Source organism: Colletotrichum graminicola (genome assembly GCF_000149035.1).
Source record: "Colletotrichum graminicola M1.001 genomic scaffold supercont1.14, whole genome shotgun sequence".
Classification (NCBI taxonomy): domain Eukaryota; kingdom Fungi; phylum Ascomycota; class Sordariomycetes; order Glomerellales; family Glomerellaceae; genus Colletotrichum; species Colletotrichum graminicola.
In genome coordinates, this window is record NW_007361018.1 from 803,499 (window position 1) to 822,676 (window position 19,178).

Below are 19,178 nucleotides of genomic sequence, written 5' to 3' on the forward strand. Positions count from 1 at the left end.
CTTCTTTTTCCTATTCTTATTCTTCTGTTTACCGGATATATCCGTGTCAAAGCCGCCCAGGGGTTTGGCCTCTGCCATACCAACCACCACTTTGAGACCATTCTCAACCTTGCAGCTATTGTAGATTTGGCCCGGCCTGCTACATTGCTACTACGGGCGAAGAGACGACTGAAGGATGCATATTGCTAATAGCAGACGTGTCGGCATGTCCCAAGTCGGTTCTTGCGGCCATGCAGGAATGAAGACCACGATTCCCGACCACAGAACTCAGAGCACGAAGGGAAGCAAGATGTGACGAGCTCGGCCGAGATTTAGCCAATGGGCCGTGGAAGAATCATAATAATCGGCATCATTCCATTGTTCCTCTTGATGCTTGAGATTCAGAAGTATGCCACTAGATAAGAAGAGAGTTGCGTCGATAAAAGAAAAGGAAAGAGACCGGGTATCCGCGAAAGAGCAAGCATAATGAAACGAGGGAATAGACAAAACCGAGGGAATAGACAAAACCGAGGGAATAGACAAAACCGAGTTATAGTTGAAACAAGGCGATGAAAGAAGCCGCGCCTTCATAACTCATACAATCCACAACGACAGAAAGGAGATATCATCCCAAGATGCCCCCCGGATGACTGAGATGACCTATTTCCCCTTGGCCGACTTGTTGCTAGGCTGTCGCCGGTTGAGCACCTTCATCTCAGGATCGACGACGAGGTCCTTGAGACGACTATCGATCTGGTCTGTGCCGGCAGCAATAGTGCGGTCTGCGAATCCAAGTTCGTTAGAGGACGGATACGGCGATATCGCCGCTCGCAACGCGGGAAGGGGAGGGGGTTTACTCACGAAGGGTGTCGCGAAGCCGCAAGGCGTGGTCGAACGTGCTGGCGAGCGCCGCCTGCCCGGTCTCTCGGGGGTCCCAGGAGCCCCGGACGCCGTCCAGGGAGAGCCTGAGGGAGGCCGAGGTCCTGAAGTGCGCGGCGTAGAAGACGGCGACGGCGTTGAGCAGCGGGACGGCGTTGGTCTCGGACGGGGCCCGGGTCCGCAGCAGGTCCCGGTAGATGAACAGAAGCTGCCACAGCGAGGCCCAGAGCGCCGGCACCTCGCACGCCGGCACCTTTTTCGGGGCGAGGTACTTGTCGAGCGCGCCGAGCGCACTCTTCTCGAAATGCGCGAGGGCCCCCCGTGCGATGTTCCGTAACTCGGCCTTGACGGGCAGCGGCAGCGGCTCGATGGCGTTGGTGCCCTCGCGGATGAAGTTGAAGTTCTCCTCGCAGCAGATCTTATACATGACCTTCATCTTATGAACGTCGTCGAGGAGATGCATCTTTCGATTGTCAGTATGGCGTCGTTGGGTACGGGGGGAGGTGGGATAGGTTCCATACTTGGGGCCGCCGGGGGCCGCCGGTGCGACAGGGGGCGGAATAGTCCTTGATGAAGAGCTCGATGAGGCCTTCGAATGTGCATCTGTCTTCGGGGAAGTCAATCTTCTCGCCCCACCTGATCAGCCCGTCCCACGAAGGCACCCCGATGCTTCCCCTGGCGAGGATGCATCCTTGGTAGATGGGCCGCTGACCATCGTCTGACATGCGACAGTAGTTTTGCAGTGCGGTAGGGAGCCTCGCCCCATGCGGGTCTCGGCCGAATACCACATGACCCCTGTGGACGCTCACGTAGTACTGTGACCGCACGAACTGGAGCAAATGGTTCGCCTCCAACTCGGCCTTCCTTTCTAGTCCAGCGACTGGCACGTTGTTAGCTGATGGTTCATTGGAATGCTGGCCCGACCGAACCAAGGCCCGGAAGACTTACAGTGCGCAGAGGACAGGTCGAGGGCAGTCAGCAAGAGTTCTTTACGAACGCAGGCGCTATTTGGGTCACCGGGATAGGCCTTGACGCATCTTTCACATGTACCGGAAGTTGTGCAATCGACTTTCTGAATACGGCACCGTGTGCAGGATCCGGTGGACCTGACTTGGTTTGTCTTGGACACGTCCCTGACGCGACGTGTCTTCCCATTCGGACTGTCGGGCCGTGACCTCTTCTTGGTGGGAACCTGAAGAGTCTGCTCCCGGGGGGGGTTTGGTGTCTCTTTGAGACTGGGGAAGAGGAACGGGTGGTTGTGGAATTCATTGAGATCAGGAGAAGCCAGGTCGTCATTCCCATACGGGTGGTCTTCCGGGTTGGGGGGGCCATAGTCCGTCAAAGGAGATCCCGGGTTGGATAGCAAGGTCTCGGGGGTGCGGATAGACGATGTCTCTGTCGTGCTCCCAGAGTCATGTACGGACTGCGAAGCATCGTCGGCCATGATGTGTGGAGGGGTTGGGTTGTCTTTGGGGCCGCGAGCATAAAGGTCGTAGTCGAAGTAATGCTCGAACAGCTTACTGTCCTCACTTAAGACATGCGCTTGGCCGCTACCAAGGCCCGGCTGGGTGGCCTGATAGACCGCCGGGATGGAACCTGAGCGCTTTGCATTGTGATGGCAGTCCAGGAAGTAGTAAATAGCATTCTGATCGAGCTCCATCTTGGCCATGTAAGTCGCTACAGGGGGGCAGGGGGTGGGTTTACAATGGGGAAAACAAGCAAGCAAGGGCGGGTATCCAGTGCTTTGTCAAGGATTGCGGGACTTTGGGTTTGTAGGAATGAAAAGTGATGAGGGGCTCGCGGTTTTCGCGCACACGCTGTTATACCACCCACTCCCAGCTGAGGCTCTTCGATATCCCGTAGCTTCAACAACCTACACGAAGCTCTCCGTTCACATTCTCGGTGACGACCAGGCAAGCTATTGGTCAATGGCAAGCTGCGCCCCATATAAGCATACCAATCAGAGACCCTTGAATCACCGAAAATCGCATCTAGTTCATGCGTGGACAACCTGTCAAAGGTCTTCTGGGATCGTTATGTAAGCGGGCTGACGAAGGGGATACTACCTGTAGAGACACGGGATTCTCCTGCTCGTCTGCATGCGCAAAATCGGGTTCATAACCCTTGACATGATCCGGTAGGGGAGGATGTGGTTGGGCCGTCCATCTCGGCCGTGGCTATATACGGTTTTCTTGTGTTCCTATTGAACTGCATTTTACTTCTCCCAACAATGTGCAAGACATCTCTTTCCTCGGCACTTATCTGTAGCCTGAGTCCTGGACGACTTGAGAGCCCCCAAAGACCGTCATCAGCGGGACTGTGACTATTCTTCTAGCTTGCTGCCAGAACGAACAAGTGGACGTCGCAGTGGTGCCGGACCTTTTTTCGTATCCGCCAGCACCGAAAGGGGGAGGGATAAAAAGGATACGATAGGGATGAGAGTTCCCGTCCCCGTCGAGTTTTCGAGCCCGAGCAGGCGCTGTCAGCTCCAATGATTAGGGATGCAGCCCTGACGAGCAGATAATTGATGTCGAACTTTCCTTCAGGAATTCTATCTCGAGCACGGCGGGAGGAAGGGACAAACAAAGAGGAGCGGAACTCACGTCGGACATGGCGGAATTCAAATTGATTGCTGGCGTTCCGTTCCGTTCCGTTCCGTTCCGTCCCCGGACGTTTGATAGCGGGGCACAAACGGCCGGGCATGGCGGGGGGGGGGGGGGGTTGAGGTCGCCAACCGTCCAGCTGGCGCAGCACACTTTAATGCAATGCGATGCGGGATCCCCCCTGTAACACGGGGCGCGTGTGGCCCCACCCAGTCAAACCCATCACACGTCACTTTTCCCAACGATTCTCGCTCGGGTCGCGCCATGTCTGTCTCTAACGGCCGATTGCATCTGCAGCTAGCTCCAAAGTATTCTCCCTCTCCAACAATGCGAACAAGCTGAAGCCATTGTAATCATGGCGCCCGGTCTGCTATCCTACATCCCCATTGTCAACCGCTTGGTCGCGGACAGCGAGCAAGCGCACGCCATCGACATCCCCGCCGTCAAGGTCCACGATGTCGAGACCGATCACGACAAGCGAGCGCGGTGCCTCAAGCACCTGCTGAGGGCGAACCACGTCAACCACTCCGTCATCTACCACAACCTACAGTACGACAATCATGCCCCGCACATCCTCTCCTCCGCCTACCTCCTCGGCGCCAATGACCGCCAGTTGCAAACCATCTACGAAGCCGAGGCGAAGGAGCTCGAGCCCTGGAAAGAATCCCCCGCCGAGGTGACCGAGGAAGACTGGAGGGACCTCTTGGGGGACAAGACATACCAGAGAGCGTACCTCGACTTCTTCGAGGACTCGCTGGCCTACAGCTCGTACGACTGGAAGAAGGTTGTCGACAAGTTCATCTTCACCGGCGAGGAGCCCCTGATCCACGGACTTATTGGCGGTCGTACGTGTTGCCCCGAGGACTGACTGACACCATGGTGTCTGCATCTGCTAACCCCTCACCAAGTTGGCCACCCCCTCATCCACCTCGGATACGCATACGAGATGAACTCGAAGGAGATTGCCATCGAAGCACTCACCCTGGCAGCCACGCAATACAACTTCTTCCACAAGTACCTTGACGACAAGTCCTACACGAGATCCTCGCCATTCAGCTCCAAGTCAACATTCGAACTGGTCGACAAGTTGGCAGCAGACAGCCGTCTCGACGGTCTGTTCAAGGAGCCGGCGTTGGAGAACCTCGACGCCTTGTTCGACAAGCACGAGGGCCTCGTCCTGGAATACTGGAATGCTTGGACCATCACCGATCCAGTGAAGCAGTTCGAAGAATCGCAGGAGCTTGCCGTCGCGCTCCTCGTCGCGACGGTACCCCGCGGCACCCACGGATACAACTTCTTCGCCGTGCATCTCCTCACGACAAGCCATGCCGTCCGCATTCTCCTCCCCTTCATCCCGGCCAAGTTCCACATCGATCTGGTGAGGGAATGGTGGCTTCTGGTCCTCGCTGTGTATATATCTCTTTTGAGACCCAAGATTGACCCCGACAATGTCGAGACGGATCTAAAGGCGCGACACTGGGGCCACGTCGAGCACGAAGCCCTGAACTCGCAGTGGGCAACAGACGCCCACTACGTCAAAGGTCGGTTCCGCGCCCCCGATAGTCCTAGACCATGTTTGCTGACAATTCTCCAGCCATTCGCGCAATGAAGGAGGCGTCCAGGACATGGGGGGACGTACACGAACGCTACTTGGCGTCTGCTCTGACCTTTGTTGACAACTTCCGCGGATGGGTTTTCTGAGCGTTGGATGCGGCTTCTGCTGCTTCCCCGAGGCGTTATTGAGTAGGGAAATATCGCTCTCTGACTTCTTTGTCCTCCCGACTTGGCGGGTGTCGCAGTGTCGGCGTGCGCTCTTGAAATAGCCGAGTAAATTGTATAGTATATGGCGTATATAGGTATGGGAATGAACGCAAATGTGTAATGAAAGCTTTCGATACATTTGAGATCGAACGTCGAGTATATTTGTGTGCCATTTCCTAGAGAATCGAGACCGCTGGGCGAGACGTCGGTGTTGGCGACCAGAAGAACTTGGACTCCAGGACCGGCTTCAGTGAAGCTCTTGACTGAGAGACGCTGCGTCCGGCATCGGAATGGCAGGGCTTATTTCCAAGCGATAATGACTAGGAGGCTCGCTCGCCAGCAGAAGCAATTTCCTCTGTATCAGTGGCATCTTCGCCGTCGTCTTCTGGTCAGACAGTCGGTTGGGGATCAGCCCAGGGCTCGCCAGGTACCGCCAGCACTGGATGGTTTAGCGACAGTTTAGTGTTCACTCGCCGTAGTGTAGTGTACATAGTGCCCGTCCATGTGGAGACCCGATTGGCGAGGCTCCAAATGACGAGGATGCAGCTTAGCTGCCGTATGTACTGCCTTAGCCGCCAGAGGCAGGTGCGTGCGTGCGTGCACGCTTGCCTGGTCGCGCTTTCTTCCATGATGCGAAAACCTATACCTATCGTCGCCAGCTTTTGCATCGTCAAACATCACCAAGAAACAAGGTCGCGCCAATTGACCTGCAACTTTGCAGAGACATGCGCCCATGTTGAGCTCGTCAACCGCCTTTCTATCCAATGGCCCCGCCTGCCAAACGAAGAAGGCGCAACGTCGTCGAGTCCGACGATGAAGACGATCAACAGCCAAAGACGAACACCCTCACAAACTTCCTCCTCTCGTCACCTGCGAAATCCGACAGCCGGGGCGCTTCCGTCTCCCCGAGTCCCACGAAACCGAAGCCCCGTGTCGCCTACAACACCCGAGCTGTCGCGACCCCCGCCGTCCTCCAGTCCCGGAACGGCCAATCCAACAAGGGCACAAAGAGCCCGAGCACGAGCCCGGAAAAGTTCAAGGGGAAGCAGCAGAAGCGCGTCAAAGTGGATGACAAGGGCCGAAATGGCGACCTCATGACGCTCTTCTCCAAGCAGGCGTCCAAGGCCAGCGCCAGGCCGGCCGCCGCTTCGAGGACAGTACCTCTCGACGACATCGTGAGCGACCCCATCTCAGAGGAAGACGATGTCGCGGAGCAGAAAGCTAGCACGTCGAGCATCGTTGGCCAAAATGCACGGAAACGCTTTCGAGACAGCACGCCCATCTCTTCCTCGGCAACAGCTGGCTCGAGCCAAAAGTTCCTCAAGCCTCCCCGTCCGATGAAGCCGGCAGGGCTCGACGACGACGACGACGACCTGCGGCCCTGGTCGGAACGGTTTGGCCCGCTCAACCTAGAAGAACTGGCCGTGCACAAGAGAAAGGTGGCCGATGTTAGAAAGTGGCTGGAGGACGTCGTCGGCGGCCGCTTGCGCCAACGTCTGCTCCTCCTCAAAGGTGCCGCGGGTTCGGGGAAGACCACCGCCATGAGACTGTTGGCGAAGGACATGGGCTATGAGCTTCTGGAGTGGAGAAATCCAACAAACACCCTCGGCGCGCATCTTGGGTACACATCCGCCTCGGCGCAGTTCCAAGAGTTCCTGAGCAGAGGTGGAAAGTTTGGGCAGCTCGACACAGATGTGCCGACCGAAGCACCGCGTCCAGCCAACGAAAAGTCCGCCTCTGCGGGGAAGATTATCCTCATAGAGGAGTTTCCCAACACCTTTTCGAGGTCATCGACTGCTCTTTCTTCCTTTCGAAGCACACTCCTGGAATACTTGGCGGCGAACACACCTTCGTTGACGACCTTTGGGCGGCGGTCGCCCAGTGAACCCATCACCCCTGTCGTGTTGATCGTCTCGGAAACGCTGTTGACCACGACATCGGCCTCGGCAGACAGCTTTACTGCTCACCGACTGCTGGGCCCGGAGATCTTGCGACACCCCGGGACACGCGTCATCGAGTTCAACACCATCGCGCCCACTCTGCTCGCGAAAGCCCTGGAGCTGGTCGTGCTGAAAGAGGCACGCAAGTCGGGCAGGAAGCGCACACCGGGCCCTCAAGTGCTGAAGCGTCTAGGCGAGATCGGGGACATACGCAGCGCGATATCCTCTTTGGAGTTTATGTGTCTGAAGGGCGATCAAGACGCGGACTGGGGAGCCAAGGTTGCCTTGTCGAAGCAGTCGAAGGGCGCCAAGGCAGGCATATCCCTTACCAAGGGGGAGAAGGAGACGCTGGAGCTGATATCTCAACGCGAGGCCAGTCTCGGCATCTTCCACGCCGTTGGGAAAGTGGTCTACAACAAGAGGGACGAGACGCCCTCGGCGTCAAATGCAGCAGAGCGCTTGCCCAGCTACATCGCCCACCATTCGCGGCCGAAGCCGTCGGAGGTCTCGGTCGATGCGCTGATGGACGAAACCGGCACAGACACGCAGACCTTCGTCTCTGCTCTCCACGAGAACTACATGTTCTCTTGCGAGACCGTGCCGCCTTTTGACGCGTCGACGCCCCTGGATTATGTTAACGGATGCATAGAGTACCTCTCGGAGAGCGATTTACTCCTTCCGTGCCGGGACAGCTTCTTTGGCGGCAGAGGCTCGTCTGCAAGCTTCGGCAGGGACTCGGGTAGCCACGTGCTTCGACAAGACGAGATTGCCTTCCAGGTCGCCGTCCGCGGGATGCTGTTCTCTTTGCCGTCCCCTGTAAAACGCAAAGCGTCGACTGGCGCCAAGGGTGCGGATGCATTCAAGATGTTCTACCCGACCAGCATCAAGCTTTGGCGGACAAAGGAGGAATTCGAAGCTCTCGTGGACGTGTGGTCCACGAAGCTCATGAAAGGGGAGGAGACGGCGTCCCGAAGGAGTCTCACGGAGGGGGCCAGCGCGTTCCGTCGGCCGAAGCAGACGGACGCGGGCAACTGGGTGGCCAACCGCCAGTCCAAGCCCAAGCCGGCCAACGAGAACGCAAAGGCCGACTCCAACGTCGCACCGCTCCTTTCTCTGGGGAGCGCAGCCCGGCGGGAGATGCTGCTTGAGCGCCTGCCGTACATGGCCTCCATCGTCCGTGGGCGCAAGTCGACATTGCACTCATTCAAGCTTAGGGAAATCGAGAAGGTTGTCTCGTTCCAAGGCATCGGGCCGCAGACGGGTGACGATGACGAGCCGGCCGAAGACGCGCCGGAGGACGGGGTCATGACGGGCGACGCGTGGGCTACAGATAAACCGTCAGAAGAGGCCTCGCCGCGGAAGTGGAGCTCGGTCATTCGGCATGCAGGAGACGGATCGGTGGCGGGCTTGCGGGTGCAGAACCTGGTGATCAGCGACGACGACATCGAGGACGACTAGGAACACGCTGCGCGGTCGGGTGATGGAGGGCATGGATGACGCGATTGTACAAAAGCAGGCGAGGACTGGGTAACGGAAGCTTTGAGGTTGGGGTTTTACGGGCACGGAGTCTGGCGTGGGAGGGGTAAATGGACGCTTTTTCATGCCGCATCGCAGATGGGCCTCGAGATGAGGGCCTCGTGTAGATGACGAAGATGTCCCGCTTCTACGGAATAGATGCTGATAAAGAAGAACTGTTTGATATCCTCCACCCCTCCCTCCCTACGAGACGCAATTTCATCACACTGGCGTTGAAAAGACTCCTCGGAGACGAGTCCTTCTCAGCCACGTCGCCCTGCTGCCCGGCCCTTTACGACGTTGCCAAACTCTCGGCTTGTCGTGATGCGCCATCAAGTCTCGACTTTTGGGTCACAGAGCGTCCGTAGTCATGGTACGCGAGGGGAGGCCGACTTGGCTTGGCTTGGGTTCATTGCGGATTGGCTTGCGTTGTACTCCGTATATACACTTGTGTTCTCGAACCCGATCACTCGAGGTTCCAAAGGTGGACTTGGCCGCTGTGAGTTCAGGGGAGTGAAACAATGCCGTCAGTAACCACCTGGATATTCAGAAGGCAAGCCTGAGGTACGTATCCAAGCCAGTCCCCTCTTGAGGTTGCACAGGTACACCGCTAATGCTCTTATTGCGGTCGGACAAACACAGTATAAGCCATCATGCCCGATGCTCAGCACCACGGTCTGCGTTCGAGACGTCGGGGGTGGGGGTGCTTTCTAACCCCCGAGTCGACGGTCCACCACCGGGGGTGCGTGGGGGGACGGGAATGCACGCCAATTTCACCACCGCATCCACGAAGAGCTTCGAGCATGCCTCGTCCTTGTCTCACCCTGTTGTCGCGCGCGCGAGATGATCGTATTTCTCCAAAGATCGAAGAAAGAGAAATCCTCAGCGTGTGTGTGTGCACTGCTCGGTTTTTCGTTTCTTTTTCGATCACTATTTGCCCGCCATCCACCCGCCCCGCCGCCGGCTCCCGCGATCGGAGAGACCGGGGCAATACCCTCCCTGTCCGCATTATCGGGCCAGCTTTCCCGGGGCGGGAGGGGAGGGTGATAGAAAAAAAAGCCGGCTACGGACGGACGGGTGGGAACCCGTCTGCCGACCCCCCGCATCGGGTCGGGGGCGGCGTCATCGGCGATCATCGATGATCCCGGGCTCTTCGCCGGCTCCCCCTGAGCGGACAGATTACACCAGACGACGTCGAATTCCACCGCCCATCCCTTCCGATGACGGGGAACGTGTGAAGCGCCCCCCCCACCCCCACTCAATCTTTGGCTTTGGGGGGCTACATCTACACCTACGTTACACCTACAATACCGGGGCTCGTACCACAAGGACTCGCGTAGGACAGGCGGCGCGACAGCTCAACACCCTCTACCCGCATGTCTCATGGAAAAAATGCCCCCCCTTCCCCCACAATCGCCACGGGTGGAGGGGGGGGACATTATGTCAAAGAAAGGGAGGAGAGACGAAGATACCAAGGCCAGAAAGGCAAGACAGGAAATGAGACGGCCCCCAAACATTCCCTGGGAAAGCATCCGCGGGGTGAGAGACAAGGTCCTTTCCCTTTCCTCCCGAACCCTCCACCCCAGAGCCGAGACGGGCGTGTGTCTTTGTCGCGCGCCAGCAGAGAGAGCGCCCGGAGCAACCCCCCCCGCCAGGCAAGTACCGGTGTTTGGGCGTCTGCCTACATGCTATGGCGCAGGGACGGAAGGAAGCTTCGAGACGGGTGCCATCGCGGCTCACCTTGAGAATGGCAAACTCGCAACCAGCCGCCGCCATTTCTCAAACACACACACACACACACTATCCCGTCATCTCCGTACGACGGCGCGGCGGCCCGGCCATTGGCCAATCCTTTCCCCCCTCGGGTCCTCGTCTTCCTCCACGCGTTCCTTCGTCCCCTCCCCCAGGACTCTCGCCAATGAAGGGGGGATGGATTTGCGGGCGTCAAGAAGAACGGGAAAAGAAAAGGGACTGGAGGATCCCGGGATCCACGCCGGAACCCAAAGGGTCGCGGTAACCGGCACGCCACGGCGAAGGGAAAAGGAAAAACAGGAAACATGGTTGAAAAAAAAAAAAAAAAAGAAAAGCACTTGGTCCCTGATAAGAATAGCAGCACACACACTCACCTGCGAGAGACGGAGGAAATGGAAAACCTCTTGTTGAACAGCAGCAGCAGCAACAACAACAACAACCCCTCTTCCCCGGCCCGTCTAAGGTCTCCCAGAACCGGCGTGGCGTCTCTTGGCATCGCGGGTGGTCCCAAGAAACTCGCTTCGAGGATCGATCTCTCTCTCTTCTGTTGCGTCAGCGCACATATCTCAGGGTCCGTCCATCTATGTGACCTTACGTAGGGCGCGTATCCTTCTCCATTTGTTACATCCGCATCTTCGTCCGATCTGCGCGCCAGGTACGCCCCCGGGTCTGCTTACACAGGTTGTACGACTACGTAAGATGCGTGGCCAGAGGAGCGGATCCCTCGCAGGGTCGCACAGGTATGTAGATAGCAGGTATTCGTGCTCCCAGTTCACGTATGTGCTTCAGCATAAAACGTTACGCAACATCCCTGACGCATCTTGTGCGACCTGAAGAGAGAGGAGGGGGGGGGGGATGCGCCTTGGATACGTACACCACGTCAGTAGACCGCTTTTTTTTCTTTTTTCTGTCTCTCCTGGCCTCCCCGGGTTTCTCTAAGCCATATCGGGGATGACTTGGCCACCGAGGCTTTCCCCTCCTGGGGATGAACCGTCGCTGCAAGCTGTATGTACGTAAGCGAACAAGGGCGCGACAGCCAGCCACATGCATCATGTAAGTAATACCTTGGGAACAGATAGGCAATTCATGCACTTTGGGGGTTAGTGGGAGAGGGGAAGGGGAGAAAAAAAAAACAAGAAAGCCACAGCCAGCGGGTTCGAACCAGCAAATCACCGGTCCCGTTGCCCTCCCCAGTATTCCCACGCCCAAAACATGGAGAAGGGGTAAGATACGGAGTACGTAGTAGAAGAAGAGGAAGAAGAGGTCTGATCTCTCTCTCACTCGTTCTTCCCCGTTTCGCCACCTTTCTCCGCCTCCACCTCCACAAACTACCGGTACTTGGGTACTCAGGGTTCGCCGTCGTCTTTTGTTTACCGGTAGTGTACCATGAACAGAGTACTCCGTACCGGTATTCCACTCTTGTGCCAAGTCCTGCTCCAGGACCCTGATTTACAGTGGAAACTCTTCCCCACCCCCTCCCGCCACCCCACACCCCCCAGGTTCCACGGGTCTTCTCCCCCCCCCCCCGAACGGGCAATTCGTTTCGTGGGCGGATGATATGCTCTCATCGTGCATTTTCCGCAACCCGCAATGCTCCGAGCCACCTTGGTCACCTCGCCTTTCTTGTACCAATCATCGGTGTACCCCGTAACCTAAAAAAACAAAAAACCAAAAAAAAAACCCCCATCACTGCTCGCTCTCCGTGATACCTGTGTACCCAATGATGCGGGATCGTCCGACCTCGCGCTTTCCCGCACGGGAACACAACCCCCGGAAAGGAAGGATGTCAAAAAGCCCCCTTCTCCGACAACAGAAACATCGATTCAACCCCCCCCCTCCACCATTCGGTCCCTTCTCTGGATGCTAAACTTTCCATCATGCGCCCCCCCAACGTATAAGCCAAGGTGGAAAGTAAGAATGGCATTCGCGCATGGGCAATGATTCATGACGAACGATTCATGACGGCGCGAGAGATAAGAAAGAGAGAGAGAGAGATGGGATGGTGTTCCGTATCTGCCCGAAAGCCCTCTTTCTTTTGTCCCCTTCCTCCCCATGTATTGAGTTTGTTTTAGAGAAGGAGAAGTAGAAGAAGAAGAAATGACCAAGAAATGACCAGGAAGAATAAAGGCGCGTTTCAACTGCCCAAAAGACACCACGAGGCGCCGCTGAACCTCCTCTCCTCGTACGCGGGGCATAATGAGGAGAAGGAGGAGGACGAGGACGAGGATTAAGCGTCCGCTGGCTTCGGCCCCCATCACCAACATCACGTCGTCATCGCGCGGCACTTCCGGTCCCTTACTTCTGCCCGGCCGTCATCGTGAGCAATAACCCCGACCGGGCCCTGATCCCGTGTGCCGCCGTCCCCTCCCCCCTTCCATCGTAGGAAAAGAAGAAAGGGACGAAGAAAACCCGCTACCGATCATTCGATCCAACGTAAGCTTATGCCCTCCCCCCTCTCCGCCCTGTATCCCGTCCCCTAACCACACCGGAGAGGGAGGGGGAGAAGCACACGGGCGGTCCTGACAAGACAGCACAATCACACACACACACACACACACCCAACGCTCACTTCAGTCGGCGGGGAACGGGAAGCCGGGAGACGACGGTGCGGTGCGGTATTCGTAGGGTAGTTAGGTAGTGTGCATGATGCGGGTGGAAGACGGGAGGGAGTGGCCCACCATCTCCACCAGGGTTCAAGGGAGCCTCAATATCAACCGCATTCCCTCTCTCCCTTCTCGATCCCCCCCCACACAACTATGGGAATAACCACCCACCCCCCCTAAAGAAGCATATCTGAACACAATACACCACCACATTGAGACAGAGGAGGAAAGAAGTCTGGACGCCCGAGAACTAAACCCTCCCACCCCCCGTCTCAGACACGCACCCCTTTGTGGGGAACGCCAATCTTGTTTGCCTTCCTGGCGGTCAGGGCCAGCGAGACACAGAGAATGATAGTCCCTTGCTGGCAAGGAGACGCCGTCCAACGTGGAACGTAGGGGAGAGAAACTAGAACAAAAAAAAAACAATCCGAGACATTGGGCGTGCTTCGGTACACACAACCGACCCACGAGGCCAACGGCCGACTGCGCTCTCAGCTACACCCCCATTGCCTGCGGACCACACACACACACACACACGTTGAGTATCGAGACAAAAAGTGTTTGTTCATGGATTGGCATTTGTTTTCTGCCACGGCGAGTTCATTTGCTCGTGCCCTTTTCGCTGCCCTTCTATATCCCCGGGCCCGGATCTCATTCCATCCCCTTTTTGTTCGTAAAGGACAAGGGGGGGGGGGGGGGGGGGGGGGGTTGACTGACCATCTAACCTTGACCCACTCCCCCATACCTCGACCCCAAACCTGCAGTCCCATAGCCGCCAAAGGGCGCTTCCGACGGGTGAGATATGCATTGCGGGGAGACAAGTCCTCGTGGACGCAGCCACAGCGCACCAATGTCTCCCAAACCCTTGCGAACCGTTGCCTCTGGTGCTACAACACCACGAGAGATTGCGCATCCACCCACTATGATCCGGCCGGATTCTTCTTGTCAGAATAAGAAGCCCCATTTTCTTTTTGTTCCCCGCCTTCTTTCCCAATGCGCCGTTGCTGAAACCCTACACCTGGACCCCAAATGGCGTCCCAGATCATGTTGTTGATGATGATGATGACCGACCGAGTTACCCAAATTCCTCCCATCCTCCCAAAAAAATGTTTCTTACAAGCCTTTACCGTGTGTATCGTCATCAAGATCCCCCACAAATTTGCAGTTGCCACGACGCGAGCGGGCAATGACTAGAGCCCTTCGCCCTGCTTCGCTGGCCGATATCGCCCGCCGGTGTTCCGCCGTGTGTCGTTCCGTGTTAACCCCGCGACCGAATATGATCGATTCCCGCTGCGTGAAAAATGCTCTCCTTGTGCGATGGCGCGGTTGAGCCGGGATCGTCCCCATAGACCCGTTCGCACAAGCCCGATTATATCCTCGCAAATCGACAGTTGAAGTGCCCCCGACCTTGTCCACCTTCCCGTATGGCAGGAGAACGCGTCCTAGATCCCTCGTATCGTACATCCACTGTAAAATGCCGTCGATCCGTGTGGCGTCCGCTTTTGTTGATAGTAAAAAAAAAAAAAAAGAGAGAATCAAGGGGGGCCCAAAACCGTCAAAGCTGACCCTCTCCTCTCACTTCCTCCATCCCACGTTCCAAATGACATGTGCAATATCCCGGGCTGTATTAACTGTATCAATGACCCGGCCGATGATGCCTTCGTTGGAAGATGATTCCCCCTCTTCATATGGCATGAACATACCTGACGAGGTCCGACGCATGCCAGCTGGTTCGGCGTTCAGACTGTTGGTGGACGATGATCGTTGCAGGCCTGTTGATTTGTTGTCGTCGCTTCTCGTTGGCGACTGCCACCCCATCGACGCCGCATTCTCTTCCTCGTCCTCATCGTCGAAAAAGAATTTTCCGGATCCCTTTGAGGGCCGGAGAGTCTCCTGAGAAGACGACGGGGATATGATGGGGCTTCGGTAGGAGGTGCTGTGCTTCATCGCCGTCTCTTGAGGCTCCGGTGTGTCTTCGCGGTACTTGAGGGTGGTGGACGGTAGCATGGCAATGGTCTTGCCCTCGGCAGCCGCTGCGATCTTCACCGACTTCTTCCTGAGGAGAGGCATCTTCTTCTTGGTTCGTGACCTCTTCATCATGACGCCGCACTCGTCGGAATCGCTGTTGTCGTATTGTTCAGTGCCGGCCTCTTCGTCTTCGTCATCATCACCCTTGATATCGACTGCGATGCATTGCGAAACCTGCTCGTTGAAGTGGATGTGTTTCTTCTCACTACTGGGCGAGATGATGCCGGAGGATGTGCTCGAGGGGCACAGGTTGGAGCTTTCACGGCTCAGTCTCCTCGATGAGAAGGGGAACGTAACGTAATCGGTGGTGGCACGTTCCAGCGTTGGCCGGGCCAGACGTCTCCGTCCGTCCTTTTCTTGAGCCTGGACCGCCGCGGCCGCCTGCTTCAACAGAGAAGAGGCAGACAGGGACCTCTGCAGCATGACTTCCGACATGCTCCTCTTCTTTAGGATGGGCTTCTTGTTGACGAACGAGTTGTTCTTGGTGAGCCTGGCGCTGTTTGGATCCGTCGTGATGGGGTTCAAGGTGTTGGGACCAGTCTGCAAGGGTCCGTAGAGCCAAGTCACGTCACAATCCTTGAGCCTACCAATGGTCAGTCGTGGGCCGTTCGGATGCAGTCATGTCACCTACCAGTTCAGCGTCTCTGGCGAGACGGTCTTCAGCTTGTTCTTCGACTTCATCCAGGTTCTCCATGATGCGTTCTCCAAGCGGGCCGCGTTGCTGTATTCGGATCTCCTAGACACGATAAACTTCCACGACGACCAGATGTCCTCCTCCTTCCAGTTGTGAGAAAGATAGTCGACGTGGCGCGAGGGTTGCACGCGGACCGCCGTGTCGTCCTCGGCGTGTTCCACGTCGAGGATGAACTCGGGTGTGTTGGGCCTGGAAGTGTCACCCTCGGTGTCGTTGTCGACGGGCGAGACGGTATAAGAGTCGCCAGTCTTGGGACTTGTTGGCGGTTCCAGGTCTTCCGGGTGATTGAAGTAATCGGACTCCTCGTAGTGGGGGAATACAAAGTGGCCATTGGCGTGCACGGCGAGGTCTAATGTGTCGTCGCAGTCGGAAGCGATCGAGACATTGCTCGCGGGGGTCGACGAGCAAGACAGATCGGTGGATTCAGTATGGGCGATCCTGGGAGATGACGGAGCAGAGGAAGGCGCAGAATCGGGATACGCCTTCGAGTCCATGAAGTTGTCGCTCATGTGGCTGGCCGAGGTTGTTGATGGGTGAAATGCGGACTGTTTTGTGACAAACTTGGGTTGAGAATGTGAGCGTCGCAAGTTGGAGGAGAAGTAGGTGTTCTCCTCGGACGATAAGACGACGGCCATTGCGAAAGTGTATAGGCGAATTGGGGAACGTTAGTCCCTAATCGCCGCGACTCCGGTACAGAAGCAGACAAGATCGGTCATAAAGCCTTTGGTTATCTGGGGGTGGAATCCTTGTGTTGGTGTTGTAGTGGTGGTCAGTAGTTGTAGTAGGTAAGTGAGAAGCGATAGCAGCAGAGCCGTAGATCGTGGACCAAGGAATCGGGATCGGAGCGACAACTGCGCAAAGGAGGGAGGGGGGGGCTGTCTGTTTTGGATGGATGACGGTCGGTCCCCTTTTCTTATTCGTTCTACACCAAGCCGTTGGCTGTGCCGTGCAGGTTTTCAGTGGCTCGGGACCTAGCGCAGTGGCGTCCCCAAGAAACAAAGGCGGTGACTGGAGCAATTCGCGGGGATTCGCCAGTGGGAAGAAGGCGGACAGGTGGTTTGGATCGGGTGCGGTACGATATAGTATAGGACGGGCGAGTGACTGAAGGACTGAAGAAACTGGCTGGCTGGCTGGCTGGCGGGCGCTGGCTTGGACTGACAGAAAAAATGCGTGCAAAGGTCAGTGACGATGGTCGAGGATGGGCGATGGCAGAAACAGATATCGCAGCATGAGGAAACGCAGACGGGGTGTCAAGGACTGGCCGAGTGGGCAGCAGCGCGAAGAGAACAGGTTAAGAGCAGGTTGTATGGTATATATTGGCTCGGTTCGGGAGGGGGGAAGGAGGGGGGAGGAGAGGAAGAATAAGAAGGGCGTCCGAGAGGGGATGGACGGGAGGAAAGGGTAGGTAGATGTAGTGTATGGCCTCGGTGTAGAGGAGAATTTGTCGACGGGCGAACAGACGGACAGGGTAGCAGAGGAGAAAAAGGCAAAAAAGCAAAATACCGGGAAGGGAAGGATAGCAAATGGAGCCAGAGAAACTGGAACGACAACCGGCGCGTTCGAGCCCAGAGGTTGATTGCAGGTAGCCTCGTTCTTTTGCCCGTATGGTGGAGTCTTTTTGGTGGATTAGGAGGAGTGGCAGGAGAAGAGGAGTGGGAGAGGGACAGAGAGACACACACGCACGCACATACAGCCAGGGCCAGAGACGACAGCGCAAGACGGACAGGGGTAAGGGGGTACAGACGAGGTACTACCAGAAACCGAGAGGGGGGGGGGGGGGGGTGAGGTCCAAGTCCGGAGCGGGAGGGGCAGAATGCAGGCAAAGGTAGAGAGATGGAGAGTGAGGCGTGTGAGAGGGGCGTGGGAGATGACGCTCCGGGGTGTGTGAGAGACACAGAGTTTTTTCCCTTTCCCTTTTGCCTTTGCGTCTTATTATTCGGGAAAGGGCTCGATGGTGCAAGCAAGGGTGATATGGTGGGCAAGGAGTTGAAGGGGGTGGCAGGGGCGGGGGGGTCAAGTTTGTGTGGAGAAGACAACCAAGACTGGCTCGGGTGGGTTGGAAGGGGTGGTGGAAAGCGAGAAAGTGAAAACGAGGTGATTCTGCGCTCTTATTTTCTCTCTGTCTTTTTCCTTTGGCTTGGGAATGGGCCCAGAGTTCTGAGCCAGACTGATGACTGCGAAAGACTGGGACTTTGGAGGGCAACATGGAGAGCGAGACAAACTGGGGATTGACGTCCCGGGGAATGAATGGACCGATGTGGATCGCGAGAAGCTGGGACGTGGACGTGAACATGAACCTTGGCTGCTGGCTGGGGAGAGGAGAGAGAGAGAGAGAGAGAGAGAGAGAGAGAAAATGGACCGGACTGGACTGGACTGGACCAGCTGGACTGGGCTCTAGTGTACTACCAGCAAGGAAAAAGGCAGCAAGTGAAAATATGCTGTGCTGTTGCGTATGCGCAAAAAGTACTTTGCCATGGTCCGGCACGCCACCAGGTACTTGCACCACCAAGTGCACCCACTACACACCGCGTAGTGCTGCAAGGCAGCTCCTTACGTGCGGACGGCGTGGGGTGGTACGTACCTCGCCAAACTATGCTTGTATGGTACATTGTATGTGTACTCCGTACTTGGGGGGGTGTGTGAGGTGGGGGGGAGTTGCACATACTGTACTGTGCAGCCGGTATCGAGCAGGAGTTGCAGCACACCGGTGTCGGTAGCTTGCTCTGCTCTGCGTGGGATAGACGAGTTGGGCGGGCGCAGCTTCTGTTTGTTTGTTCAGAGGGGATGACGAAGGCAGGGATGGAAAGCATAGAGTGAATCTGAAGCTGGAGTAAGGTATCATGCAGACGAAACTCAACGGAAGGGAAGTGAAGACCGAAAGAGCGAAAGAGAGTGAGAGAGAGAGAGAGAGAGAGAGAGAGAGAGAGAGAGAGAGAGAGAGAGAGAGAGAGAGAGAGAGAGAGAGAGAGAGAGAGAGAGAGAGAGTGAGAGAGAGAGAGTGAGAGAGAGAGAGTGAGAGTGAGTGAGAGTGAGTGAGAGTGAGAGGGAAAGGTGTGTGGAGTGTACCCAAGCGGTGGTGGGAGAGTCGTCGTACTAGCTCAACGCAACGCAACGCAGCGCAGCGCTACGCTATGCTCTGTATGCTATGTTGCGCTGCGCAAGCGTTTATCAAACCTGCAAGCCCATGCACGCACCCAACATGCAAGTGTGGCAGCTTGCATCCAGACCGACAACCGGGGTGCAAGCGCGAGTGTATCAAATGAGGGGGAGAGCTGAGAGACGGAGAGAGGAGAGTGGAAGGAGACGGACAAAACAAAGCACACCGATACCCACCTCGATGCTATTTGTCCGATTTTTCTTGTCCACCGACGCGGCAATGATGAGAGGAACCACTCACGGCACGGGAGGTTTGGGGAAGGAGCGC

The 19,178-nt window shown here is 56.7% G+C and overlaps 4 protein-coding genes across 4 annotated transcripts; 2 read left to right on the forward strand and 2 right to left on the reverse strand.

The window, feature by feature from the left end:
• Nucleotides 1-639: 639 nt before the first annotated feature.
• Nucleotides 640-2,518, reverse strand: GLRG_04545 (uncharacterized protein; the record flags this gene model as incomplete). The annotated part of the gene is made up of 4 exons (XM_008095230.1): nt 640-761; nt 841-1,321; nt 1,380-1,738; nt 1,807-2,518. 4 exons carry the CDS (start codon nt 2,516-2,518, stop codon nt 640-642), a joined length of 1,674 nt encoding a protein of 557 aa, XP_008093421.1.
• Nucleotides 2,519-3,816: 1,298 nt separating this feature from the next.
• On the forward strand, nt 3,817-5,162 carry GLRG_04546 (uncharacterized protein; the record flags this gene model as incomplete). Its single annotated transcript, XM_008095231.1, has 3 exons — nt 3,817-4,306; nt 4,370-5,002; nt 5,056-5,162. 3 exons carry the CDS (start codon nt 3,817-3,819, stop codon nt 5,160-5,162), a joined length of 1,230 nt encoding a protein of 409 aa, XP_008093422.1.
• An 824-nt stretch (nt 5,163-5,986) lies between these two features.
• Nucleotides 5,987-8,620, forward strand: GLRG_04547 (Rad17 cell cycle checkpoint protein; the record flags this gene model as incomplete). The annotated part of the gene is made up of 1 exon (XM_008095232.1): nt 5,987-8,620. The coding sequence occupies one exon, from the start codon at nt 5,987-5,989 to the stop codon at nt 8,618-8,620; it is 2,634 nt and encodes an 877-aa protein (XP_008093423.1).
• Nucleotides 8,621-14,607: 5,987 nt separating this feature from the next.
• On the reverse strand, nt 14,608-16,389 carry GLRG_04548 (protein phosphatase type 1 complex subunit Hex2/Reg1; the record flags this gene model as incomplete). The annotated part of the gene is made up of 2 exons (XM_008095233.1): nt 14,608-15,643; nt 15,692-16,389. The coding sequence occupies 2 exons, from the start codon at nt 16,387-16,389 to the stop codon at nt 14,608-14,610; spliced, it is 1,734 nt and encodes a 577-aa protein (XP_008093424.1).
• Between the last annotated feature and the right edge of the window lie 2,789 nt (nt 16,390-19,178).